This window comes from Mya arenaria, chromosome 10 (genome assembly GCF_026914265.1).
Source record: "Mya arenaria isolate MELC-2E11 chromosome 10, ASM2691426v1".
Classification (NCBI taxonomy): Eukaryota; Metazoa; Mollusca; class Bivalvia; order Myida; family Myidae; genus Mya; species Mya arenaria.
Genome location: NC_069131.1, coordinates 12,052,760 through 12,077,048, shown reverse-complemented (window position 1 = coordinate 12,077,048; position 24,289 = coordinate 12,052,760). Strand labels below are relative to the sequence as shown.

At 35.6% G+C, this 24,289-nt stretch overlaps 1 protein-coding gene across 14 annotated transcripts in view; it reads left to right on the top strand.

Annotated features, from left to right (window-relative positions):
* Window positions 1-24,289, top strand: part of LOC128207037 (protein scribble homolog) — an 82,913-nt gene that overhangs the window by 19,075 nt on the left and 39,549 nt on the right. For 13 of the 14 annotated variants that reach the window (XM_052909836.1, XM_052909848.1, XM_052909839.1 and 10 more), the window contains exons 6-15: window positions 8,122-8,196; window positions 11,394-11,538; window positions 11,974-12,046; window positions 12,919-12,964; window positions 14,653-14,736; window positions 16,102-16,217; window positions 17,022-17,194; window positions 18,165-18,266; window positions 23,214-23,362; window positions 24,152-24,268. In XM_052909836.1, the coding sequence (XP_052765796.1) occupies window positions 8,122-8,196; window positions 11,394-11,538; window positions 11,974-12,046; window positions 12,919-12,964; window positions 14,653-14,736; window positions 16,102-16,217; window positions 17,022-17,194; window positions 18,165-18,266; window positions 23,214-23,362; window positions 24,152-24,268 (1,080 nt within the window). The remainder of the gene's footprint in view (window positions 1-8,121; window positions 8,197-11,393; window positions 11,539-11,973; window positions 12,047-12,918; window positions 12,965-14,652; window positions 14,737-16,101; window positions 16,218-17,021; window positions 17,195-18,164; window positions 18,267-23,213; window positions 23,363-24,151; window positions 24,269-24,289) is intronic. The other variant, XM_052909840.1, reaches the window with a different exon arrangement.

Sequence of the window (24,289 nt, the reverse complement as noted above, 5' to 3'; positions counted from 1 at the left end):
ATTAATGTTCGTGGGACATTAATGTTCGTGGTTTTCGTGGGTGGGGTGATCCACGAATCAAGATCCCACGAAATATAATTATTTTATTCACCTTTTTAATTGCCTTGTTATGACCATACTATGTTATGTACGTACATAGTATTTTCTTTAGTGAGGTCACTGTATACAGCGGTATACAGCGGTTTACAGCGTAAATATCGAACTAACAGTATATCTTACTATTATTGTTTTGTTAATATATTATAATTGCCTTTAACAAATAACAAACTAAATCAATTCATTGTTTTTTTTTATGAACCAAATGACAGAAACAGCTGCTGTAACGTGTGCTATTCATGAAAATCACCAGGTACAAGATGCGCATGTTGAATGTCGGTACTCATTTTTTTTCAATCGATTACATTGATTGTTTACTCAAATATACGCACCTTCTCGGTGTTTTCACAGTTTACAAAATTCTTAATTAGTATTCAATGGCTTCGCTGATCAGGGTGCATCTTCTTTTATGACCTTAATTTTCAATTAAATTTATAATTGACATGGGTATATGCACTAATTGGCATGTTGTACCACTATTGCGAGTGTCATAAACCGTATGACGTAAAAGAGGGAAATCATGTGCCCGAGCGCATGGAGATAATGCAGACGATTTAGGATGATCGCAGTTTCGGATTTTTTTTCAGGAATGAAAAACCACGAATTTAAGTACCCACGAAAATATAAAATTTGGGAAAACCACGAAATTTCATGCCAACGAATATAAATGATTTCACAGTAGCTTATTATACACAGTCCTAATGGTGATAGTATTCACTCACCAAGGTGGCTTGGGCAGAGCTTCTGCCACTATGAATGAAAACTGCAATACTAGAATGGACTGTAGAAAAACATGTTTGAAGTCCAGCCATCCTTCATGAAAGGTAAACTACTGTCAAAGTTCCAAAAAAGTCTATATTGCTTTGCACATGTCAGCCGGTCGGTATGTCGGTAGACCAAAGCTTGTCCAAGTGATAACTCAACAATTCCTGGACGTATGGTCATCAGACTTGACATGAAGGTTGGGCCTGACCAGTACATGACCCCTATTGAGTTAAGGGCTCATTGGGTCAAAGGTCAAGGTCACAGTGACCTTTAATGGTAAATAATTTTAAAGCTTGTCCTAGTGATAACTCAACAATGCCTAGACCTATGGTCATCAAACTTGATATGGAAGTTGGGCCTGACAAGTAGATGAACCTTATTGATTTTAGGAGTTATCGAGTCAAAGGTCAAGATTACAGTGACCTTGAATGAGAAAATGTTTCAGAGATAACTCGACAATGCCTGCACCCATGGCTCCCAAACTTGATTTGATGTTGCGTCTGATCTGTAGATGACCCCTTATGATTTTAGGGGTCACGTGGTCAAAGGTCAAGGTCACAGTGACCTTGAACGAAAAAATCTTGTCTGTGTGATAACTTGTGAATGCCTGCATCCATGGCCCTCAAACTTGACATTTAGATTTTTTGTGACCAGCTGATGACTCGTATGGATTTTGAGGTCAAAGGTCATGGTCATAACACACTCTTTCCTCACACTTTGAATGGTCATAATCTTAAAACTGACTCAACGGCATCCAATGACAAACCAGCTGTCATTTCGGTCCATGCATATTTCATTCAATTGTCCATATAATCCTGACAACATGGCGCTCAGGGGGGCATAATGTTTGACAAACATGTCTTGTTTTTTATCTATTACATAATGGCTGCTGTATATTGGATTTGACATTTAAGGATGTTTTGTGTTTACAAAATAAATAGTTCTTGTAAAATTGTGCCTTTCCCCATGCTTAGCCAAAAAATAATCTGGGCTTCTAACCACTAGTGCATACAATTAAAAACATTTGGCGGACACTGAAAACATTTTGAATGAGATAAGTTTATGTTCAGTGGCCTGTTTCAATCAAGATATTAGACTGAAAAAATTGTAGTTTCATATTTTCATTATTTTGCATATTTTGCTACATATTTGTGCAAATTAAACAATAGTGGTAATAAAAATTAACACCAAAACAAAGGAAATGAACACAATCAACATGCTGTATTGGTGACATTTGAGACTGTCGACGTTACGGGTAAAAATCCTTTATTAAAATGGGCCTCGGAGGTTATATTCTTTACCTAGGGTCACTTTGGAAAAATATGAGTTTCCTAGAAAGGAATTGGTGGTTTACATGGAGCTTAAAAACCTTTGACTGAAGTGGATTAGAAATGTTGCAAGCTATCATAATACATAATTATATATCAGCGAATTTTCTCTTTATATCTTCTTATAATTACTGTCTGTTTTGTACTTTAATCTTCAACAGAGATTATTTTTGGCATCATCTTAGCCTTGAAATGCTCTCTCAGTTTCTATATTAACGCCAGGAAAGGCATTGCTAATTGGGTTGTTTCGTTCCATCAACCTGACAAGTGGGCGTGGGTGTACTCAAGTTCCCTGCAGTTCCACTTACCGGAATAAGGAACCACTCCGCTGATTTATCTCCGTTTACAGCAGATATTAAGTTAAAGGCATACTCACACATTTCTATTATAGTTGGTTGAACTATATAGTGTTCAAAATTATATGTTGTCCAATGGAGGATGTCAGTATTTTTTCTGTACATGTATTTAAGAAAATCAGCATCAACTTGCTATCATGATATTATTTTTATAGATGGATGATTATAACTTTAGACATTCATTATTTAATAGTAACAAGGAGGTGCACTTTAAGAGGAGTGGCTCTTCAGGTCTGGTTTCTTATGTCCTTGTATGATTTTTTTTTGAATGTCTTGTTGAACTCCCTGCCCTGCTGCACCACTGAAAATATACTAATCGTCTTCTGGGGAGGGCCATTAAATGGGGGGTCCTGTCTGACAGTACTTTAATACACTGGTGCATGTTAAAGAACAGGGGTAGCTCTAACCAGGGTGCACTTTGCTCCAAAAACATAATATGACTAATTTTCTTATCAGAGCACCTCCCATAATATTATGGGGCTTGCCCAAGTGGAGTGTGATAATAAATGAACTGAAAAACACAGACACTGCTCATAGTGGTGTTATCAATAGGTTCTATTGGTTTGACATTTAAAATAATCTTCGTGGTTTTCTTGAATGCAGTGATTGGTTTAGCAGTTGAACTGAAAGCTATTTATCCAAATGCAGACTTGGATAAAAAATATTAATCTAAAGGCAAGCAAGGTCTATTTTTACTGTTTCTACCTCCTCATTTCTGCGGTCGTTCTTGTAAGCTTATCTGTCCATGCTTGATTTCATGTGCTTATTGTTTTGTGCATGATTTTGTCTCTTTCTTTTTTCCTTTCTGTGAAATGAGAGAAATGTACGGACCAGCAAATCTAGCAAAATGTATAGACCAGCAAATCTAGGAAACATTGAGTTTGACATCTCAGTTATTATGTGTTGTCTGGAGGTATTTGACTGTCAATGCGGTTTGTATGTACCGTATTTGGCCTATTATGTGAACAGGGTGCGTGTAAAATTGAACTTTCCAGCATGATTACTTCTATTATAAACAACTTTTGTTTTCACTATTTATCATAAGTGTTAGTAAAAAGTGTTGTTTATAATATTAGTTTTGAAAGAACTGTTCTACACTGAGGTAGTGGGTTACATGCAGATAGTGATCAGATGTGCTAGAATACCAATATTGGCTGCCATTTCAATGTTTATGGCAGAATATGCCATCCTTTTAGTTTTGAGTCTGGTTTAACACTGCTCAAGTCTCATGATTAGGCAAGTAGAAACAAAGCCCCCCATACTGCAGGTGTATAAGGGCATGTATGTCTTTAAGGACAAGTACTGTCCACACTGTACAAATATTAGGGCATGTACGTCTTTAAGGACAAGTACTGTCCTCACTGTACATGTATAAGGGCATGTACGTCTTTAAGGACAAGTACTGTCCTCACTGTACATGTATTAGGGCATGTACGTCTTTAAGGACGAGTACTGTCCACACTGCACATGTATTAGGGCATGTACGTCTTTAAGGACGAGTACTGTCCACACTGCACATGTATTAGGGCATGTACGTCTTTAAGGACGAGTACTGTCCTCACTGTACATGTATAAGGTCATGTACGTCTTTAAGGACAAGTACTGTCCACACTGTACGTGTATTAGAGCATGTACGTCTTTAAGGACAAGTACTGTCCACACTGTACGTGTTTTAGGGCATGTATGTCTTTTAAGGACAAGTGTACTTATGTCTAGAGACATCGCTTGAAAGACATTCTCCACTATCAAATTTGGCCATGCACTTAACGCCTTTTCATTAATGTTGGTCTTAAGTTGTAATTAATGCTTGTCTATCATCATTTGTGGTAACAGTTAGGTGATGCTTGTTTCCATGAAAAGAATTATTAGTGAGATATCTTTGCTTAATGTGTTTGATCTATATCACTATATCTACATTTTGTTTTGTTTTTTTTCTTTCGTTAAACATAAATAGAAAGTTTGTTGTGATAGACGATTGACATTAAATGATATTATATTCTTGTATGCTTTTGTATTAAAATGAAATTATTCATACGATTGTATGAGCTTTTAGCCTTTTATTCATACCAATATATAGGTCTGTTTTAACTGTTCCAAATTTGCTGTCAGTCCTTGTAACATTGAATATTATTGATTTTAAAAGGATACTTTCAAAATTGACCATGAAACCAAGGGGTGCCTGCCAGACTACAGTTAGTCCTTCTGTAAATTCAGGCAGTTACTGCAGTCTTGCAGGCACTTCTCAAAAATGCTCTATCAAATATTTCCCATCTCTGCATTACTTCAAACCAAAATGAATCCACCAGATCAAATAAAGAGCCCTGAGTCTTGTTGAAAATTGAATTTGTCGTCCTGTTGAAGCAATGCATATGCTCCAGGACTTGTGTGATACTCTGGCTCTCCGTCTCTCTGGGATCTTATCCTCTCAAGACAATCATGCTAATGCTTTTTAACAGAAGTGCCAATAGTTCCCGGTCAATTTTGTATGATAATATTTTCCACAACCATATTCTTTATGGGATACACTTTGATTTAGCTAAAAGTTCACAGTGTTCTCAATAAGATCAGGCTGCCTGCCAAAAGAAGGGTTCAAATGACAATTGGGCCAGTTCAAATGGCTATTTGACCTGTTCAAACATGAAAAAATAAGTGAACATTAAGTCTGAGCGGGTCAGTTACTTAACTATTTGAGAGAGTTCAACAGAAATTTATTGACAACCCAGAGTTCAAGAGTTTTTTGGTTTATGCTTTTAAAAGGATTATAACTTCTTTATGCTCATGTTATGTTGCCTCTGTAATATTATTATAATGGTTTAAAGAACCATGCTAGACAAACCAAAGAATTTTTAGCTCGACTATTCGAAGAATAGGTGGGCTATACTACTCGCCCCAGCGTTGGCGTCGGCGTCCGGTTAAAGTTTTAGGGCAAGTTGGGATTTTCACTTATAAGTCCAATACCATTCATTCAATTGACTTAATACTTCACACAGATGTTCAGAGCTATCACATAATGAGGTTAGATTACTCCATATTATCTTTTATACAAATTATGGCCCCTGATTGACTATGGAACTTAGGTTAAAGTTTTAGGGCAGGTTGGGATATTGTTTAATAACTTCTATACCCTTCATTCAATTGACTTAATACTTCACACAATTGTTCAGGACCATCACCCAATGAGATTACATAACTCCATATCCTTAATACAAGTTATGGCCCCTGATTGACTTAGGTTAAAGTTTTAGGCAAGTTAATGGCAAGTTGGGATTTTAATAAAAAAAACTTCTATACCGTTCATTAAATGCATTTAATAAAATTCAAAATTATTTACGACCATCCTACAACAAGAAACATAACTCCTTTTTAAGCCTAAATACAAGTTATGGCCCTTGATTTTTTTATTTTTTTATTTCCTTTGAAAGGCATATTTGTATATTCTTAACCACATTTTCATAATGGGAAATCAAGTTATTTGATTTTTTTTTTTTTTTTTTGTTTTGATTTTTTTTTAATTTCCTTTGAAAGGCATATTTGTATATTCTTAACCACATTTTCATAATGGGAAATCAAGTTATTTGAATGGCTTGCGTCATTGTTTGGGCGGGCTGGTGGGAGGGCAGCATCAAAGTCACCTTATGTATCAAATAATTTTAGTTAGGTTTGACATAAAGAGACCAAACTTGGTATTATTACATTGTTATTGTATTGTAAGTCAAAGCGGCGTAGTCGAGCGCGCTGTCTTCTGACGGCTCTTGTTATGTCAACTGTCAGGGGCTGCCCTCCCTCAGAAGCAAACTTATTATACCACCACAAACGAAGTTTGAGGGGGTATATAGGAGTGAGCTTGTCGGTCGGTCGGTCGGTCGGTCGGTCGGTCGGTCGGTCGGTCGGTCGGTCGGTCGGTTTTCATGGTTTCCGGACGATAACTCATGAAAGGCTAGACAGATTTGGTACACAGGTTTAACATCAGAAGATACAGGTCAAGTTCGATATTGGGGCTGGTGGGGCCATGGTCAAGGTCACTGTTGCTAAAAATAGAAAAACGGTTTCCGGACGATAACTCATGAAAGGCTTGACAGATTTGAAAATTTTTTGGTACACAGGTGTAACATCAGAAGATACAGGTCAAGTTTGATATTGGGGCTGGTGGGGTCAAGGTCAAGGTCACTGTTACTAAAAATAGAAAAACGGTTTCCGGACGGCAACTCATGAAAGGCTTGACAGATTTGAAAAAATTTTGGTACACAGGTGTAACATCAGAAGATACAGGTCAAGTTCGATATTGGGGCTGGTGGGGCCAAGGTCAAGGTCACTGTTACTAAAAATAGAAAAACGGTTTCCGGACGATAACTCAAGAAAGGCTTGACAGATTTGAAATTTTTTTGGTACACAGGTGTAACATCAGAAGATACAGGTCAAGTTCGATTTTGGGGCTGGTGGGGCCAAGGTCAAGGTCACTGTTACTAAAAAAGAAAAACAGTTTCCGGACGAAAACTCATGAAAGGGTAAACGGATTTGAACAATTTTTGGTACACAGGTGTAACATCAGAAGATACAGATCAAGTTCGATATTGGGGCTGGTGGGGTCAAGGTCACTGTTACTAAAAATAGATAAATGGTTTCCGGACCATAACTCATGAAAGGCTTGACAGATTTGAACATTTTTTGGTACACAGGTGTAACATCAGAAGATACAGGTCAAGTTCGATATTGGGGCTGGTGGGGCCAAGGTCATGGTCACTGTTACTAAAAATAGAAAAATGGTTTCTGCTTCATAACTTTAATTTGGCATGAGATATTGTGATGAAACTTGCTGTATAGGCAGCCTCTGTGAAGACAATGCTTGTGATTGAAAATGGGGCCAGTGGAGTAAAGGTTTTGTGCACTGTTACGAAAATAGAAAAACGGTTTCCGGACAAACAATACATGCATGATAAAAGAAGATGCAGTGTGCAGTAACCTTGGAGTTATGGCCTCTTTTCAAAGGAATGGTTTGCCATTCCTGTGTCCAGGCGGCATTTGGGGGTATTCATCACTCTTGTGACAGCTCTAGTTTGGTTTGCTTAGAAAGAGGTTCTGGGCTCATTTTCCAGTCAGGGCACAACTCTCTCTTGTTAAATTTGTTTATAAGAAGGATTAGAATCAATTGTAACATTGTTAATTGAGTAATGGACTAGATACAAATCGTTTTGTGTGTCTAGTGGGGGTTGAACACATGACCCCCTCGCTACACAAGCTGATGCTCTAAGGCATGATCTCGATTGTTAGACAGTATTAGTGCTGCTATATTATATCAAATACCTGGTTACACTTTAGGATATTTTCTCATGTTGATCTATAACATGTCCTAAAGGCCTTGTACCCTCCCCCATAACCGTTGCAGCCCTTTTCCTCTGAAGATAGTCTAAAAGCCAAAAAGCCAAAGAACAATACTCAGGAAGTTTGCATGGTACCATGCTCTGACATCAGGGCAATAAACAGGGGATGCAAAGCTTAGGATTTATCAGCCAGACATCCCCAAAACCAGGCCTTTGAGCATGAAGAAGCGTATATTAACGATATTGTATAAATTGCAGGCCGAGTGTGTGGGCTCGCTACCAAGTCTTCAAGAACTCTGGCTGGACTGTAATGACCTTCAACAACTACCTCCTGTAAGTTATACATTCAGCATCATTCACTAGTGTTCTGGCTGTTGCCTCCTCCAATTCATACATGCCATATCCCCCGGCGGGGGGAAAAATCCCCCGGAATTTCAACCCATCCCCTGGTCCCCCGCCGGGGGATCCATATCCCCTGGAATTAAAAAAAATTGCTTAAGGTTGACAGTGGAAAGCATCAATTATATTATGAGTGTGAAATTCCATGAAGGACCATGATGACTAAGTCCAAAAATTATTGTAATTTGAGTGTATTTCTGTATTAATTATTATATTATAAATGCAGATATTGCTCAAGTTTTCCCCGCGTAAAAATCCCCTGGTGTAATATCAAAATCCCCTGGAATTCAGACCAAAATCCCCTGGGAAGCCTCCCAGAAATATGGCATGTATGCAATTGGATCACTGAACATTATATAATTCTCATTTAATCATTTAAAAGAGCTCTGACAACCAAAAATTCATTGAGCAGATTTCAAATGTCAAATTTCCATTTTGAACCAAAAACATCTGCTAAATTTCTATTTAGTATTAAAATAGTCATCAATTGTGTATTTTCACTTATTTAAAGGCATCAAATGAGGAAATTGAGTCCCGAAATTAAACCTGAAAGTAGGGTCGTCTTGTGAGGCTATAAGAAATTAAGAAATAATCAAGTCAGAATAAGGATTCTTCATCATGCGGTATTTGACTGACCTATTTATTGTCTGTTGTTGACATCCCAATAAAAGTGACAATAACACGACCATCGGATTAAGGCGACCATCTGCTTTGTTTCGCTTTGATGAACACTTGATGTCTTCTTTATAAGCAGATTGGCAAATGCTTGTTATCGGTCCAAACACTTTGTCGCATGATCACAGGAGACACATTTTGCTGACTAATTTGTAAATATTTAGAATATTGGTCATCAGGTTATTTTTTCTATGTTGGAAATAAAACTTCTTTTTATCTTACGATTAGGCTTTGCGTATATCATGCAGGCTAAATGGCAGGTTTCAAAACACATTTCATTAATCATTACATTAATTTATCCGCAATTATCGATGGTTCTTTATTTTGCCAAATGTAAGTCCCATCAACTGCAATCCAAACAAACACCTGTGAAAGTTGAACTTATTTACACATGTATTGATATGTGTCAGCTGCAGATCAAATGGTACACTTTGTGAGGCGGATGGCAATGTATTGTATATAAATCTGTCAGTCGAAAACCTTATGATCCCATTTTATAACCATGTTTTCGTCTAGGTTGGTTAGAAATTACCATATGATGAGAAAAATTATAATCATAGTTGTTGAGAACCTTCAAATTGTGGCCGAAATGTTTGAATTCACTACAAATATGAAGGGGCCTTTGGGTGTACAAAAATAAGTAATTGCAAAACAAATCCTGCCACCTTAACCGCGTTACCTTGTTCTTATTATTTATTTACCTCGACATAATTTAGAGAGCTCAAAGTTGACAAAAATCAGTGATTTTCTTCAAGCAAATCAACAAATTTAGTTGATAATTGACAGCTAAGCTTGAACATTATCACAGACTTGGAGAATTTAAAGTGCTTGATTTGCTTTAAAAATTTACCCAGTCTAATATACGAGTAAGACAAAAACACAAGATTTCAAGGGCAAAGTAAGGGGTTGTCTTATAAGCAGATCGCCTTAAAGGTGGGCAAATACGGTATGTGTGGCATTTCACACTAAACACTAAGAAAGCATTTATATTTGGTCTTCTAAACAATTAGTCCAGTTTGTCTGTGCCTGCTTGTTGACCTAATAATTTAGAAAACCTGAAATATTCACTAACTCTTAGTTAGGTGTGATACTGTTATAGTGCAACAGCACTTTTAAGGGCAAAAGATGCTAAGATTTTTTTTCTGCGTCTATCCCACTAAACCTGCTGTAAAAGCAACGTGTATGAAACTGCTTTGGTTAGGAAATGAATGTTTTAATCACGAACGTACTGTTTAAACAGAAAATAAAACGTTCTAATGGCCCAAAAAATGAGTATGGGAGAAAATTGTGACATTGCAATGACAAGTTCCACTCCATAATTCTTTCTCTCTTGGATAACGAGTAATTTCCTGTAAATTATTGAAACATGCTCAAGAGAGGTTTGTCATTTCAGCTTGACAAAGCCCACAGATTGTGGGTTTAATGTTTGTATTGCTGTGGCGGGGTTTTATTGCAATAAGTCTGCAAGAAAACAGATGACGTGATTGCTATGCAAATATTAGAAATTGTAGCTATTCATGATCTTATGCACTGATGAAACTCTGAAGGTTACATTTAAACTATGGCGCTGCATTGGTAACTTCTTTTTTCTAAAGATATTGGGTTAATATGATGTTATCCTGGCGCACTACCAGGTTGCAAACAAGAAGAGTGCCAATAGTATTCTGAAAAATAATGTTTACTATATATCTGTTAACTAGAGCACATTTGTATATATATCTGTACTTCATGGGGGGATTGGGTCGGTCGGGGTGGGGGTTCTTAAGCTGTTAGCTCTCAAGTGCTCCAAGAATATACTCTATAACAAGACACTGGTTTTTGGTGATAAAGGCCTAAAGCCCCTGACACAAGAATAAGGATGCACAATGTACAGCCGTGCTCTATTTCCCAGAATGAGAATGCTTTATTCAATGATCACAAATGACAAGATTATAAAAAGCAGCCACCAGATAACACTCTACACATCAGCTGTTATAATAGATTGACAATACGAAAATTGGGAGAGTGATCATTAGGAAGCACTTAGTACATTAAAAGTTTGAAATTAGCATTATTTGTTGGATTGAGCCTCTTCAGTCAGGTGATTAAATATTTGCCGAAAGTTGCGTGCCAAATCATTGCAAGAATCCATCTACCATGGAGTACAATATTTGTGTACAATACACTAACGTCAGCTGATTGTTAAAGTTAACAACATTAATTACGTCATTGTTGTTAACTTTCAAAATGGTACAGCTCTGGAAGTCTAATGTTTACTCTTGTGATCTGAAGTAATTCTATCAAAATTACAGACAGCTGTTTCAGCTGTACTTGTTTCTATTTAATTATGTAAGCATGTATGTGATCACATAAAAAAAATCATGTTTAAAAGTTAACAATGATGTCATTTATCGCGTTGTAAACTTTAACAAACTTCAGAACAATCCACCCATTGTGTTTATTATCTGTGTCTCCAGGAGCTCGGTAACCTGAAGAAGCTTACACAGCTTGATGTGTCCGAGAACGAACTCGAGTATCTGCCGGAGGAGATAGCTGGCCTGTCCAACCTCACGGACTTGTGTCTCTCCCAGAACAAGCTGGAGAGGCTCCCAGAGGGCATAGGTAACATTTGGGGCCTCATGTTTTATTCAGTATCTCCCATAAACAGACAGTGTTATTAATCAATCAATCAAATGTGTTGATAAATAGTTTGTAATGTTATATAGCATATAGAGGATGATTGATTGTTTAAGAGTAAATTTGCAATATATTTCACTGCGTGAGCACCAAAAGGTATATTTCATGAGTTTTGTAGTCATGAGTGAAATATTTCCTTCTGGTGTTCACTACATAAAGCAAAAATACTTTTCCGTGAAGGTTTAAAAAAAATACTATTCAACCAAAAATCTGGTAGTCTCAGACAACCAAATTAAGCGTCATACCATGAGTGATTTTTTTTTTGGTTAAAAAGATCATGACAAAACATCGTCATTGAATCACTGATATTTTCTTGACAATTGTCTTGATCTTTATTGATTCACATGGTCTTGATTTCAGGTCAGTTGAAGAAACTTGGCATCCTGAAGGTGGACTGTAATCAGTTGATCGAGCTCACTCCACAAATAGGATAGTAAGTACACTCAACGGTGCAGTTACCAGCTGTCCACTTGAATACTTAATGTTGTACCAATCACCATAGGAAACGCATTTTCTTAGTCAAGGAATGAAGTAAACATGATCAGCTTGCTTTGCGGTCTTATAACAGCTTCTGTATATATATATATATATATATATATATATATATATATATATATATATCAGCAACTGCCTTTTAAATAGTATTTTAAAATGACTGCTAAAAAAAGGCCCAATCAGTCCTGTACAATGCTTAGGAATTTGAAAGATGACAACACGGCTTTGGGTCAATTTTACTATATATGGCAATTTTCATTTTTTTTCTATACAAAAATGATGTAAGAATGGACATAGAATGTAAAAGATGGTTTGAAGGCTTCTTTTTAAAAAAAAACAGTGGTCAGAAATTGGCTCATATTGAGCATTATTTGATAAGCATATAGAGAGCTGAATTTTCTACCTTCTGTACCCTGTGCGTAGGAGTGAAAAAGGATGTTCAGTTAGCTGCTGAAATTATTTTTCAGCTATATATTTTTTTTGAAAATATCATCTTTAATATTTTCATTTGATGGTGAACTTTTTGGCTATGGAAATGGGAGTGGAATTATGCCCTTAATCAGTGGTCGAAATTAGCACAGCCCACAAGCCCTGCCCTGATAAAAGCTTGCCGGGCTTGCACAATTTCTAAATTTTATATAGCTGGTTGATGCCAAGAACTAGTGTCGGAATTCGGGTTTGTTCATCCAAAATCTAATATTGATTGCATAATTGGTAAAAAAAAAATATATATCTAAAATTAATGTGATATGTAGGAAATGAAAACTGTCTGGTATCTTGTTACATTTGTTCCAAATTTATCTCTTTCAGCTGTGAAAGCCTAGAAGAGCTCATCTTAACAGAAAACCTACTCTCTGTACGTATTGGTATTTATGTGTGTTATAATCTATTAAAATTTGCGGTTATATAATACATTTTGCACTGTATTAAATGTCAGAATTTTGATGTAATCATCATTTCAGGGAATATATTGGTTTTATAAGAGTTTACTTTTTGCAGGATATTAACTAGAGAAAGTTTCGATTTTGACATTTTCAGAAATTAGGAATTTTGCATTGAATGCTTCCTGTTAAATAACAAGCAATACATTTTGAAGTATTTTGATTTCATTAAAAAGCCCAATGATTAAGTTTGAATGTCAGGCTGGATAAGTGGATAAACTTATTATGCTGATGTATTGAATTATAATGGAGTTAGAGATGAAAACAATTACCATTAAATAAGAAGAACCATAAAGCCTAGATTTGTAAAATGCTATTGATTATACTGTCTCTGGCAGTGCATAATGAGGATTTCTTCATTGACTTTGTAAAATGTAATATTCTGTATTAAGAACGTAAATAATGATCTGCTTGGGTATCTAAGAATGTTTATAATGATCTGCTTGGGTTTCTAAGAACATTTATAATGATCTGCTTGGGTATCTAAGAACATTTATAATGATCTGCTTGGATTTCTAAGAACGTTTATAATGATCTGCTTGGGTATCTAAGAACGTAAATAATGATCTGCTTGGGTATCTAAGAACGTTTATAATGATCTGCTTGGGTATCTAAGAGCTTTTATAATGATCTGCTTGGTTTCTAAGAACATTTATAATGATCTGCTTGGGTATCTAAGAACGTTTATAATGATCTGCTTGGGTATCTAAGAATGTTTATAATGATCTGCTTGGGTATCTAAGAACGTAAATAATGATCTGCTTGGGTATTTAAGAACGTTTATAATGATCTGCTTGGGTATCTAAGAACGTTTATAATGATCTGCTTGGGTATCTAAGAACGTAAATAATGATCTGCTTGGGTATCTAAGAACGTAAATAATGATCTGCTTGGGTATCTAAGAACGTTTATAATGATCTGCTTGGGTATCTAAGAACGTAAATAATGATCTGCTTGGGTATCTAAGAACGTTTATAATGATCTGCTTGGGTATCTAAGAACATTTATAATGATCTGCTTGGGTATCTAAGAACTTTTATAAAGATCTGCTTGAGTATCTGAGAACTTTTATAATGATCTGCTTGGGTATCTAAGAACGTTTATAATGATCTGCTTGGGTTTCTAAGAACATTTATAATGATCTGCTTGGGTTTCTAAGAACATTTATAATGATCTGCTTGTGTATCTAAGAATGTTTATAATGATCTGTTTGGGTATCTAAGAACATTTATAATGATCTGCTTGGGTATCTAAGAACTTTTATAAAGATCTGCTTGAGTATCTGAGAACTTTTATAAAGATCTGCTTGGGTATCTAAGAATGTTCTGCTTGGGTATCTGAGAATGTTCTGCTTGGGTATCTGAGAATGTTCTGCTTGGGTATCTGAGAATGTTCTGCTTGGGTATTTGAGAATGTTCTGCTTGGGTATCTGAGAATGTTCTGCTTGGGTATCTGAGAATGTTCTGCTTGGGTATTTGAGAATGTTCTGCTAGGGTATTTGAGAATGTTCTGCTTGGGTATCTGTGAATGTTTGTTATGATGTTGGTAACTGTTGCCCTTACATTGATAGCTTGTTACATGTGTATGCTTTGTTTCCCTTCAGGAGCTGCCCCACACAATCGGGGAGCTGCGGAAATTAACCAACTTCAATGTGGATAGAAACCGGCTCACAGAGATTCCCACAGATGTATGTTAACCATTCAGTATACTCCATATTAACTAAATATTTAATGTGGTGTACAACTGTTCATAGTGCAATGCTAACTTAGTAATATTGCACACCTTTGAAGGTCACAGTGACCTTGAACGCAAAAATATTGTCTGTGATAACTTGACAATGCCTGCACCCATGGCCCTCAAACCCTAAGGTCTTAATGTCAAAGGTCAAGGTCACAACTCATAGTTATTAAAATTTCTTCATATTTACATATTCCTTGCTCCTAAGAGGATACATGTTTATCTGCAAATATCAGCTATCATCTGAAAATGATTAAAAAGTACCTACTATCCTCACACTTTCATTGGTCATAATCTTAAAACTGCCCCAAAGGCATCCAATGACAAATCGGCTGTCATTTCAGTCCATGCAAATTTCATTCAATTGCACAAATATTCTTGACAACATGGGGCTCAGGGGAGGGGGGGCATAATGTTTGACAATCATCTCTTGTTATAACTAAAATTGAAATGAAGGGTCTTAAGTGTGACATTGCACTTTAATAAGTGAAATGTTTAAAGCTGACTAAACTTTAGCCTGTTAGCAGATTTAATGTTGGCAACAATTTTCTATTTGAAGTTGTTAAAATTGAGCTATATTATTTACCTTGGTGAACAAAGACCAAACTGCAACTGTCAGTTACTCATTTCAACTGAAATTTAGTTAACCCAAGTCTAAACTGATTCCATTTACAATGGCTTTACTATCGCTGTTCGCCAAAGTAAAGCATCTACTAGTGTTTGAAAATCGGACTCCATTTGCTATCGATAATCAAATCAAATCGGACCAAGCATTTGAAGAAGGTTTTATGAAATATATAAACAAATAAAAACAATTTGTGATTTTGGGAGAGTTTGTAAGTTTTTAAGCAAAAGTGTTTACATTCACCACATTTGTTTAAGAGAGTGACCTTCCATGTTAAAATGACTTTAAGGAGAATTTACCGGAAACAAATATTGACATTTACTGAACTTTTACCACAACAAAAAAATTGAGTTACTGGAAGTAACATTAGGGACATCGATTTTGGACAACCACTATTGATTGTCGCCGACAAAGCATTGTCAGCGACGATTTATCGATTGTACTCAATTATCGTTTCATCACTAGCATCTACTGTCACATTTTTAAATAATTATAAACAATATAGCTAATTTTAACTTTTGTAGATGTTTTATCATTGTTACAAACATTATGTTCGCATGACATGAAATAAGAATAAGAATAATTGTTATATGACCTTTTAATCCAGCTATAAGGCAATGCAATATATTCGAAGTGATGCTGTATGCTTAAAACTAGAAAATGTCATTGCATTGTTATTATTTTCCCCAGATTGGTCGATGTAAGAAACTCGACATCCTGTCAATGCGGGACAACCTCCTCCTCCGTCTGCCACAGGAACTTGGCTACCTGAAAGAGTTACATGTCCTTGATGTCTCCGGAAACAGGTAACTAGTCTGGTCTCTGGGTAATCCAGCTTTATCTCGAATGTATGTTGTAGTATTCGGACTAGCAGAGTTACAGATTAGGGTTAAAGTTTGGAATAAAATAATGTGTGTCATTTTCTATATAAAATCAAACATGATACTAAAATTGTTGTCAGTGCATGCCATTACAAAGATGATTTTACGACCATTGTGGGTACAACTGTTTTGACCTAATCAAAGATATGGTATAGAATCACTTCAATTTCTATGCAGTGATTTCCCTTGTCAAGCATTGTGTTTAATACAAAGGAAGGAAGCACTATGCAGTGTTTTTAATCAGTTAAGCTCTGCTTTTAGGATCAAGCCTATTGTGTATGTAAAATATACATGTGTGTTTGCACTTTAATGTGTCATTACATTTTAACAATCGCCATAACATTTTATTGAGTGAAGCTAAGGTGTACCTTACACATGAATATTTACACAAGGGCTTACAATACACTTGTACAGAATATCTATAGTTCTGGGCTAAGCTATTGGAATTCCTTACCTTCACTTCCCAAAGCAAGCAAAAATGGTCAAAACCAGGAAATGGCATTTCGATCAGCTTAAACAAGACAAATGCATTTAAAAGTCATAATGTAACTGAACTAGTATAATTAAATAGCTTCTTGACAAAAATGACACTTTTCGAATACTTTAAAACAAATCAGTTTGTTCTCTAAATTAATCTACATGTCCTGTAAGTATCTGAGAACCATGTGCAGCCATTTTTAGTTTGCGCTAAACTATAACAAATTAGTATAATGTAACCTACCATTCCAGACTGGAGTACCTTCCTATCACTGTCACCAACCTGAATCTGCGTGCCCTGTGGTTATCAGAGAACCAGGCCCAGCCCATGTTGAAGTTCCAGACAGACTTTGATGAGCGGACGGGCCAGAAGGTCCTCACCTGCTTCCTTCTACCACAACAGGCCTTCCACACCGAGAGCATGGGTGGGTAACACTGTAGGACATGGAGTTTGTGTGTATATGATCGGGTGGGGAGGGCATATTAGGGGGGTGGGATGGGCCAGAAGGTCCTCACCTGCTTCCTTCTGCCTCTACAGGCCTTCCACACCGAGAGCATGGGTGGGTAACACTGTAGAACATGGCATTTGTGTGTTTGTTGGGGTGGGGGCGGGCATATTATGGGGTGGGATGGGCTGGAAGGTCCTCACTTGTACCTCCTGCCACAACAGGCCTTTTACACCAAGAGCATGGGCGGGTATCACTGTAGGAGATGGTGTGTGAGGGTCGAGGTGGGGATCAGGGCAGACCAGATGGTGTGTTAATAATGGGGTAGGGGTATAAGGGAGGGGAGTATGCTGTAGTTGATTGTGTGTATATGCTTTACTGGGGTGGGGAGGGATGTGGGGATAAATAATTTAAAAATAGGCAGGGAGTTTTTCAAAATTCTATAACTTTTGTTCTAGTGTATGTCTCCAAGATATCAGCTTTGTTAAGAAGCATGAAAAGTTGGTAGGATTATGTTAAGATGCATTTTTTTCAACAAGTGCAGTCACAAATGAGAACAAAAATGCAGTCTCTTGCTGTAGTCATATTATTTACAAAATGTATTATGAAAAGGCCAAATTGTTATTTTTATGGTTGTTAATCAGAAACCCCAGCCCAATTTTTCGAAAGTTCTGAAGCGTAACAGGCTAAGTAGCTTATTTCATTAAGCCAAATTTCTTACCTAATGTTAGTTTTACTATAACAAAATTAGTCCAAATATTCTAAAGGATGTAAATATAACACAAACTATACCAAAACAAAAAGAATGAGCTCATCTTAATCCTGTTATAAGTGACTTAAGATGTTTCGAGAAAGGGGGTCAGTGCTTTATATCTTGTCATTAGTGTAAACACCTTGTAAATAAGAAATTGGTGTAATGTTTAACTCTCCAACCCCAAAATTCTGACAGTTGATGAGGTGGATACAATGGACCCTATTGTGCGGATGGAGCTTGCCAACAGGGCTCGATTTGGGGCAAGAGGGGCCCTTATTTTGGGAAAAGGGCCAGCGGGTATGTGGTGGAATGGCCCCGACTGGTTTTATGTAGCCCTGTTCTGATAACACTGCATTTAGCCCATATATGAGGATTAATATTCATGAGTTATAATTTTGTAGTCTTTGATTGAAGGATGCTAGACCACAGTTGGACATGTAGCTCTAAATACTGGGGAGTTTACGGTGAAACAGTTCAAATGCTACATGTAATTCTTGCGTTGATAGTGTTCTAAAGTTATGAACCCTATATTACAATCAACTATGTAATCGGAAATCAGAAGTTTTAACATTCGAACTGTTTCATTGATATTGATGGTAACACATTTATGCACATGTATGATAAATGTATATGTTTAAAAGATAAGACTTCCAGACTAGGAGCAATAGTTTAAGCTGAGCCAACATAGGGAAATTTTGAAATTGTTTTGCCAATATTTTAAAAGGCTTTTAAATTCACCATACATCATGCTAATGTCAGAGTAATAAATAAGTTATTTATTCTCTGTTATAAGGAAACAGTTTTCACCAAAGAGAACTATTGCTTCTAGTTTTACATTTATATTCTATATGTATTGTTGTGATGTTCCTTGTCCATTGTTGCAATAGAGTGATGTCCCTTGTCTGTGTTGCAAAAGAGTGCTGTCCCTTGTCTGTTGTTGCAAAAGAGTGATGTCCCTTGTCTGTTGTTGCAAAAGAGTTATGTCCCTTGTCTGTTGTTGCAAAAGAGTGTTGTCCCTTGTCTATTGTTGCAAAAGAGTGATGTCCCTTGTCTGTTGTTGCAAAAGAGTTATGTCCCTTGTCTGTTGTTGCGTGGAACTGATTGTCCTTGTCTTTTGTTGCGTGGGAGAGAGGAACAAGTGTACCCGATACTTGCAGACATAATTATAGCATTATCGAGACATGAGATGTTATTTATGGCATGCAGCCATGTTTAGAAATTTTCCTACAACCTATAGCAAATAAAACATCTTAACAATTCTGAACTGCTAATGAGTTGTGTTTTACTGACTGGATTCTGTCGAGTCAGTTAATTAGAGGAAAGCAAGGTAGATCTTTATCATGGTGAGGATATTTGTCTAGTTCAGGAAACATTATAAATCAAGTATATGATATTATTCCTGTATGTCGTAAAAGCATTACATGGATAACAACTAAATGGCAGATAGAATTCATTTATTTGTATCTTGTTTGTAAGAGTAATTTGTAGTCTGAGTGAATAGACTAGGCTTAGTGTTTCATGGACAAATTGTATGTTATCATTGTTGTGTTGCCTGCGAAGCCTAGTAGGCAAATAGGGATTTTTTTGTCAGGCATTGTCCTTGTCTGCAGCGTCACTTTTTATTTCTTATCAATTTCTTTTGAACAAATTTGTTGTGATGTCCACAAACATGGTATGCACATTAGTAATGGTCAGTAGATGTCCCCTTTTAAATTTGCGGGGAATAGGTCAAAGGTCAGTCTATAGACTAGGCTTTAAGGCAAGTGATTTGTCCAAGGATTTGCAGATTACTGCAGATCTAATGACTCCACATAAGGCATGGTGGACTTTCAACAAATAAAACCTGAAAAATTTACTAATAGCATAATGTTTTACGTAAAGGAGTTTTAATTTGTTTAGTTTACCAGATATTTTTTAGTGCAGTCTTAACATTGTATCACTTAGCATATTTGCATTTTGTTAATGTCATTCATAAATCCCGTATGTTTCACTTATTCCTGCATATAACATACATGTACATATATGAGGGTTGCTAGGGAAGTTTTGAGACTGAGCATGGGTCTTTATACAAACTACCGTAATAATAATAAGAGACAATCAAGTAAGTGGTTCTTATACCAACCCTGCTATGAACCGATATATGATCACACGAGTACCCGGCCCCAATATCACAAAAATACTTCAGTCGAATCTTGATCTGAATATTCACTTATTTTACCACATAAAAGCATATTAGTATGTTTTAAAATTTTAAATGTTATTACTATTTTTAAAATGTTTTTTTCACGTCAAGTATGTTGATGGAAAACATTTGTCAACATTTCATTGAAAGATAGTGCTAGAGGAAAAAGTCACTTACTTTTAAAGTGTACTTGAGAAATGATAAGATGAGTGGAGATTGAGACTGAGATTTGACTTTAAAAGTATTTTTGTGATAATGCGGCCTGTCAACATAAAACACAGTCACAAAACTCTGAACAACCCTCGTATATCATAGAATCATGGATATGGTTTTCTAAAGCGTTAAATGTATGGATTTGTCTCCATGTTTTTTAGTTACAATTGTTTAAGGGTTACAAATCCATTAAGCATCATTATTTTTCAGCTTCTAAATATATCTGTGTTTCTGTATGAATTTTAGGTTTTTATTGGCAAGAACATTTCTTCACATCTTTTGTTTGTATGTTATTTTGACCGGCAATATAACAGTCCAACTGTTGACTGTTGCCTTTTCCTGTTTTCCTTATGCCTTTAACGCTTTTTCCTTTATACATGAAAATGAGTTTAAGCATTTCGTTTTTACACATGAATAGAGTTAATGCATTTCCTTCTTACATGTATAGAGTTGATGCATTTCCTTCTTACATGAATAGAGTTAATGCATTTCCTTCTTACATGAATAGAGTTAATGCATTTCCTTCTTACATGTATAGAGTTGATGCATTTCCTTCTTACATGAATAGAGTTAATGCATTTCCTTCTTACATGTATAGAGTTGATGCATTTCCTTCTTACATGTATAGAGTTAATGCATTTCCTTCTTACATGTATAGAGTTGATGCATTTCCTTCTTACATGTATAGAGTTAATGCATTTCCTTCTTACATGTATAGAGTTGATGCATTTCCTTCTTACATGTATAGAGTTGATGCATTTCCTTTTTAAATGAATAGAGTTGATGCATTTCCTTCTTACATGAAAAGAGTTGATGCATTTCCTTTTTAAATGAATAGAGTTGATGCATTTCCTTTTTACACATGAATAAGAGTTAATGTATTTCCTTCTTACATGAAAAAAGTTAATGCATTTCCTTCTTACATGAATAGAGTTAATGCATTTCCTTCTTACATGACATGAATAGAGTTGATGCATTTCCTTCTTACATGAATAGAGTTAATGCATTTCCTTCTGACATGAATAGAGTTGATGCATTTCCTTCTTACATGAAAAGAGTTAATGCATTTCCTTCTGACATGAATAGAGTTGATGCATTTCCTTCTTACATGAATAGAGTTAATGCATTTCCTTCTTACATGAATAGAGTTGATGCATTTCCTTCTTACATGAATAGAGTTGATGCATTTCCTTCTTACATGAATAGAGTTTATGCATTTCCTTCTTACATGAATAGAGTTGATGCATTTCCTTCTTACATGAATAGAGTTAATGCATTTCCTTCTTACATGAATAGAGTTGATGCATTTCCTTCTTACATGAATAGAGTTAATGCATTTCCTTCTTACATGAATAGAGTTGATGCATTTCCTTCTTACACGAATAGAGTTTATGCATTTCCTTTTTACATGAATAGAGTTGTTGCGTTTCCTTTATATATAAAATAAGTTAAAGCATAGGTAAAGGGTTTCAATGAATGGAAGTTTTTGGAATCATTTTAAGTAGTTTAACATGACTTCTTATTTTTAAAATGATAAAAAAAAGATGACAATTTTTATTTCCATACAAAATCAATATTCCTAAGCATTTGAAACTGTGCTGTCTGTGTTTTCTATGGTTAACATTAAATGGAAACACACGAGTAATACTGGATTATTAAAAATACTGCATTTTCTATCAATTTATAAAAAAAAATGTTTCTCACACTTCCAGAAAGTATGAAATTAAATTTAATCACGTAGAAGATGGCCTTATTTTGCTTACATGAACATTACTGAAAGTGTCTCTTATCGATGGTGTGACAGGAGGTGTTATTATGTGTATTCAGGATGCAAGTTTGCCAGATCACATTTAGTTGGTACTTTTGGGGAAAATGCTCATTAGTTCTTTGAAATAAAGATCAATTTATTTTGTTTAATTAAGGTCTTCATTCATAGGAATCCCCTTAAATACTTAGAAGATTTCCTTAATCAATTGATTTTTTCTTACTCCTGGAATATGGAGATTTCAGTTTTTTGAGCGAGGAGTGATATCAGAATTATGATAAAAAGGAAGCTTTATAAGAGGTTCTAAATGACAACTGTTCATAGATGTAAAAGAACAATGTTTTTTCATCGAACTGTAGTGTTTGTATTAGCGGATAAAAATAGTATAGGTATTGCATGGACACTGACCAATGCACATTTCTCTATTCTGTAGGCATAATTTAGTAAAATTAGAGTCTTTTTCCAGCTGCCTGACCTACTTATTACAAAAGTAATTTTTCTACAGTATTTTAATATCGTACATTGTACAGAGATGACCAAATGCAATCAGAATTGGAAGCATTCAAATTCAGACTATCCTACAACTATCCTACAACTTGTTAATTAAGTCTGATAATGCTGGGTATTGGCATCAAAAATAGTAAAAAGTACCTTCGAATGGATGTAAATGACTTTTGAGACAATTTCAGCAATGGTGTAAGGTATTCCTGCATTGGGCCTGAATCCTTCATGCTTAAACATAATTTTCTGGCCCCAATTTCTCCAAACTTCCTAAGTCCCTTATAGCAGGATTAAGCTAAACTCGCTATTTTTGTTTTTAAATAATTTGTATAATATTTACTTCTTTAAGAGTTTTTTAACTTTCAAAAGGAATTGACTATATGTTAATTACATTAAACCATTTTTCATTTATCAAAATTTAATTTAAGTATTATTTTGGCTAATTGAAATAAGCTACTTAAGCCTGTTAAGAAGTTTCGAGAAATTGGGGCCAGGATTTTCAGAATTGGGATACTTTGGTCTGTTAAATCACTTAACAAATTGTTGACAATGATTTTATGAGTGAACTCCCCTGTATTTACAGAGAATCTGCTGCAGGGCTCTATAGCTACTGATAAGGACAGCCGACTGAGCTGGAAGGATGACAGGCCTGAGAAAGTACGGGAAAGTGTCATCAGGTTTGCCGAGACCAACGATGATGAAGAGGAGAGTGATGATAGTGACTTTGACAAGGTGACATTGGTTTTGGATTATGGAAGAAATATTCTACTCATGTTTTGTAAAGGATCAGCTTTTATTCTTTTTGTTTTGAAATATATAATTTTTAAAGAAAAATAAAGTGCAAGTTTATTTTTTTATAAAAAGGAATTAGACAATCATTCTTACTTAAAATAGTCAGAATCAAGCAAACTGGTGTCCAAAATTCACATCAGGATAAATATCCTAAAGATAATAAAAAAGACAGCATTTATTTTTTATTATAATTAGTAAGAATAAAAAGCTTATCATTGAAGTTTCATAACTCTGCTGTAAGTTATACTGTGGTTAATGCCTGCTATTACAAACTATGACTTGTATCAGAATTACTGTCGGTCATTTCTACAAAGATAAAAGCCTATATGAGGAGATGTTATTTAAAACCGAAGACCGTTCTTAACAAAATAATGTTCAGTAGCAGCTTAGTTTTGAATGAACTTCTGGAGTTGTAGACAATTTTCTCAAACAAAAGCTCAGGTTTTAATGGTGTTCACACAAGTATGTATGATTGGGCATTGATGAATATCAATCTGAAGTTCGTATTTACATATTTAAACCAGAATAGTTTTTTAGGATCCTTCATTTATTTACCTTATTGATTAACTTATCAAATTGATTTGAGTTGAACAGATGTTGAATATGTTGTTAACTAGTATTTAATCAGTTGACCTTTCAGCCATTTTATGACTTGAAAGTAAAGTGACCAGTATTTCATTTTATTCATTTGTTAACTTGAAATTGAAGTGACCAGTATTTTGTTTTCAGCCGTTCGTCCGCCATGACACGCCCCATCCAAAGGAGCTGAAGGGCAAGCATCCCAAGTTCAAGGCCACCAAGGGCATTGACGGGCATGTGATCCCACATCATGAAGATGCCAAACAGGTAGGCGCAATAAGCTGGCAT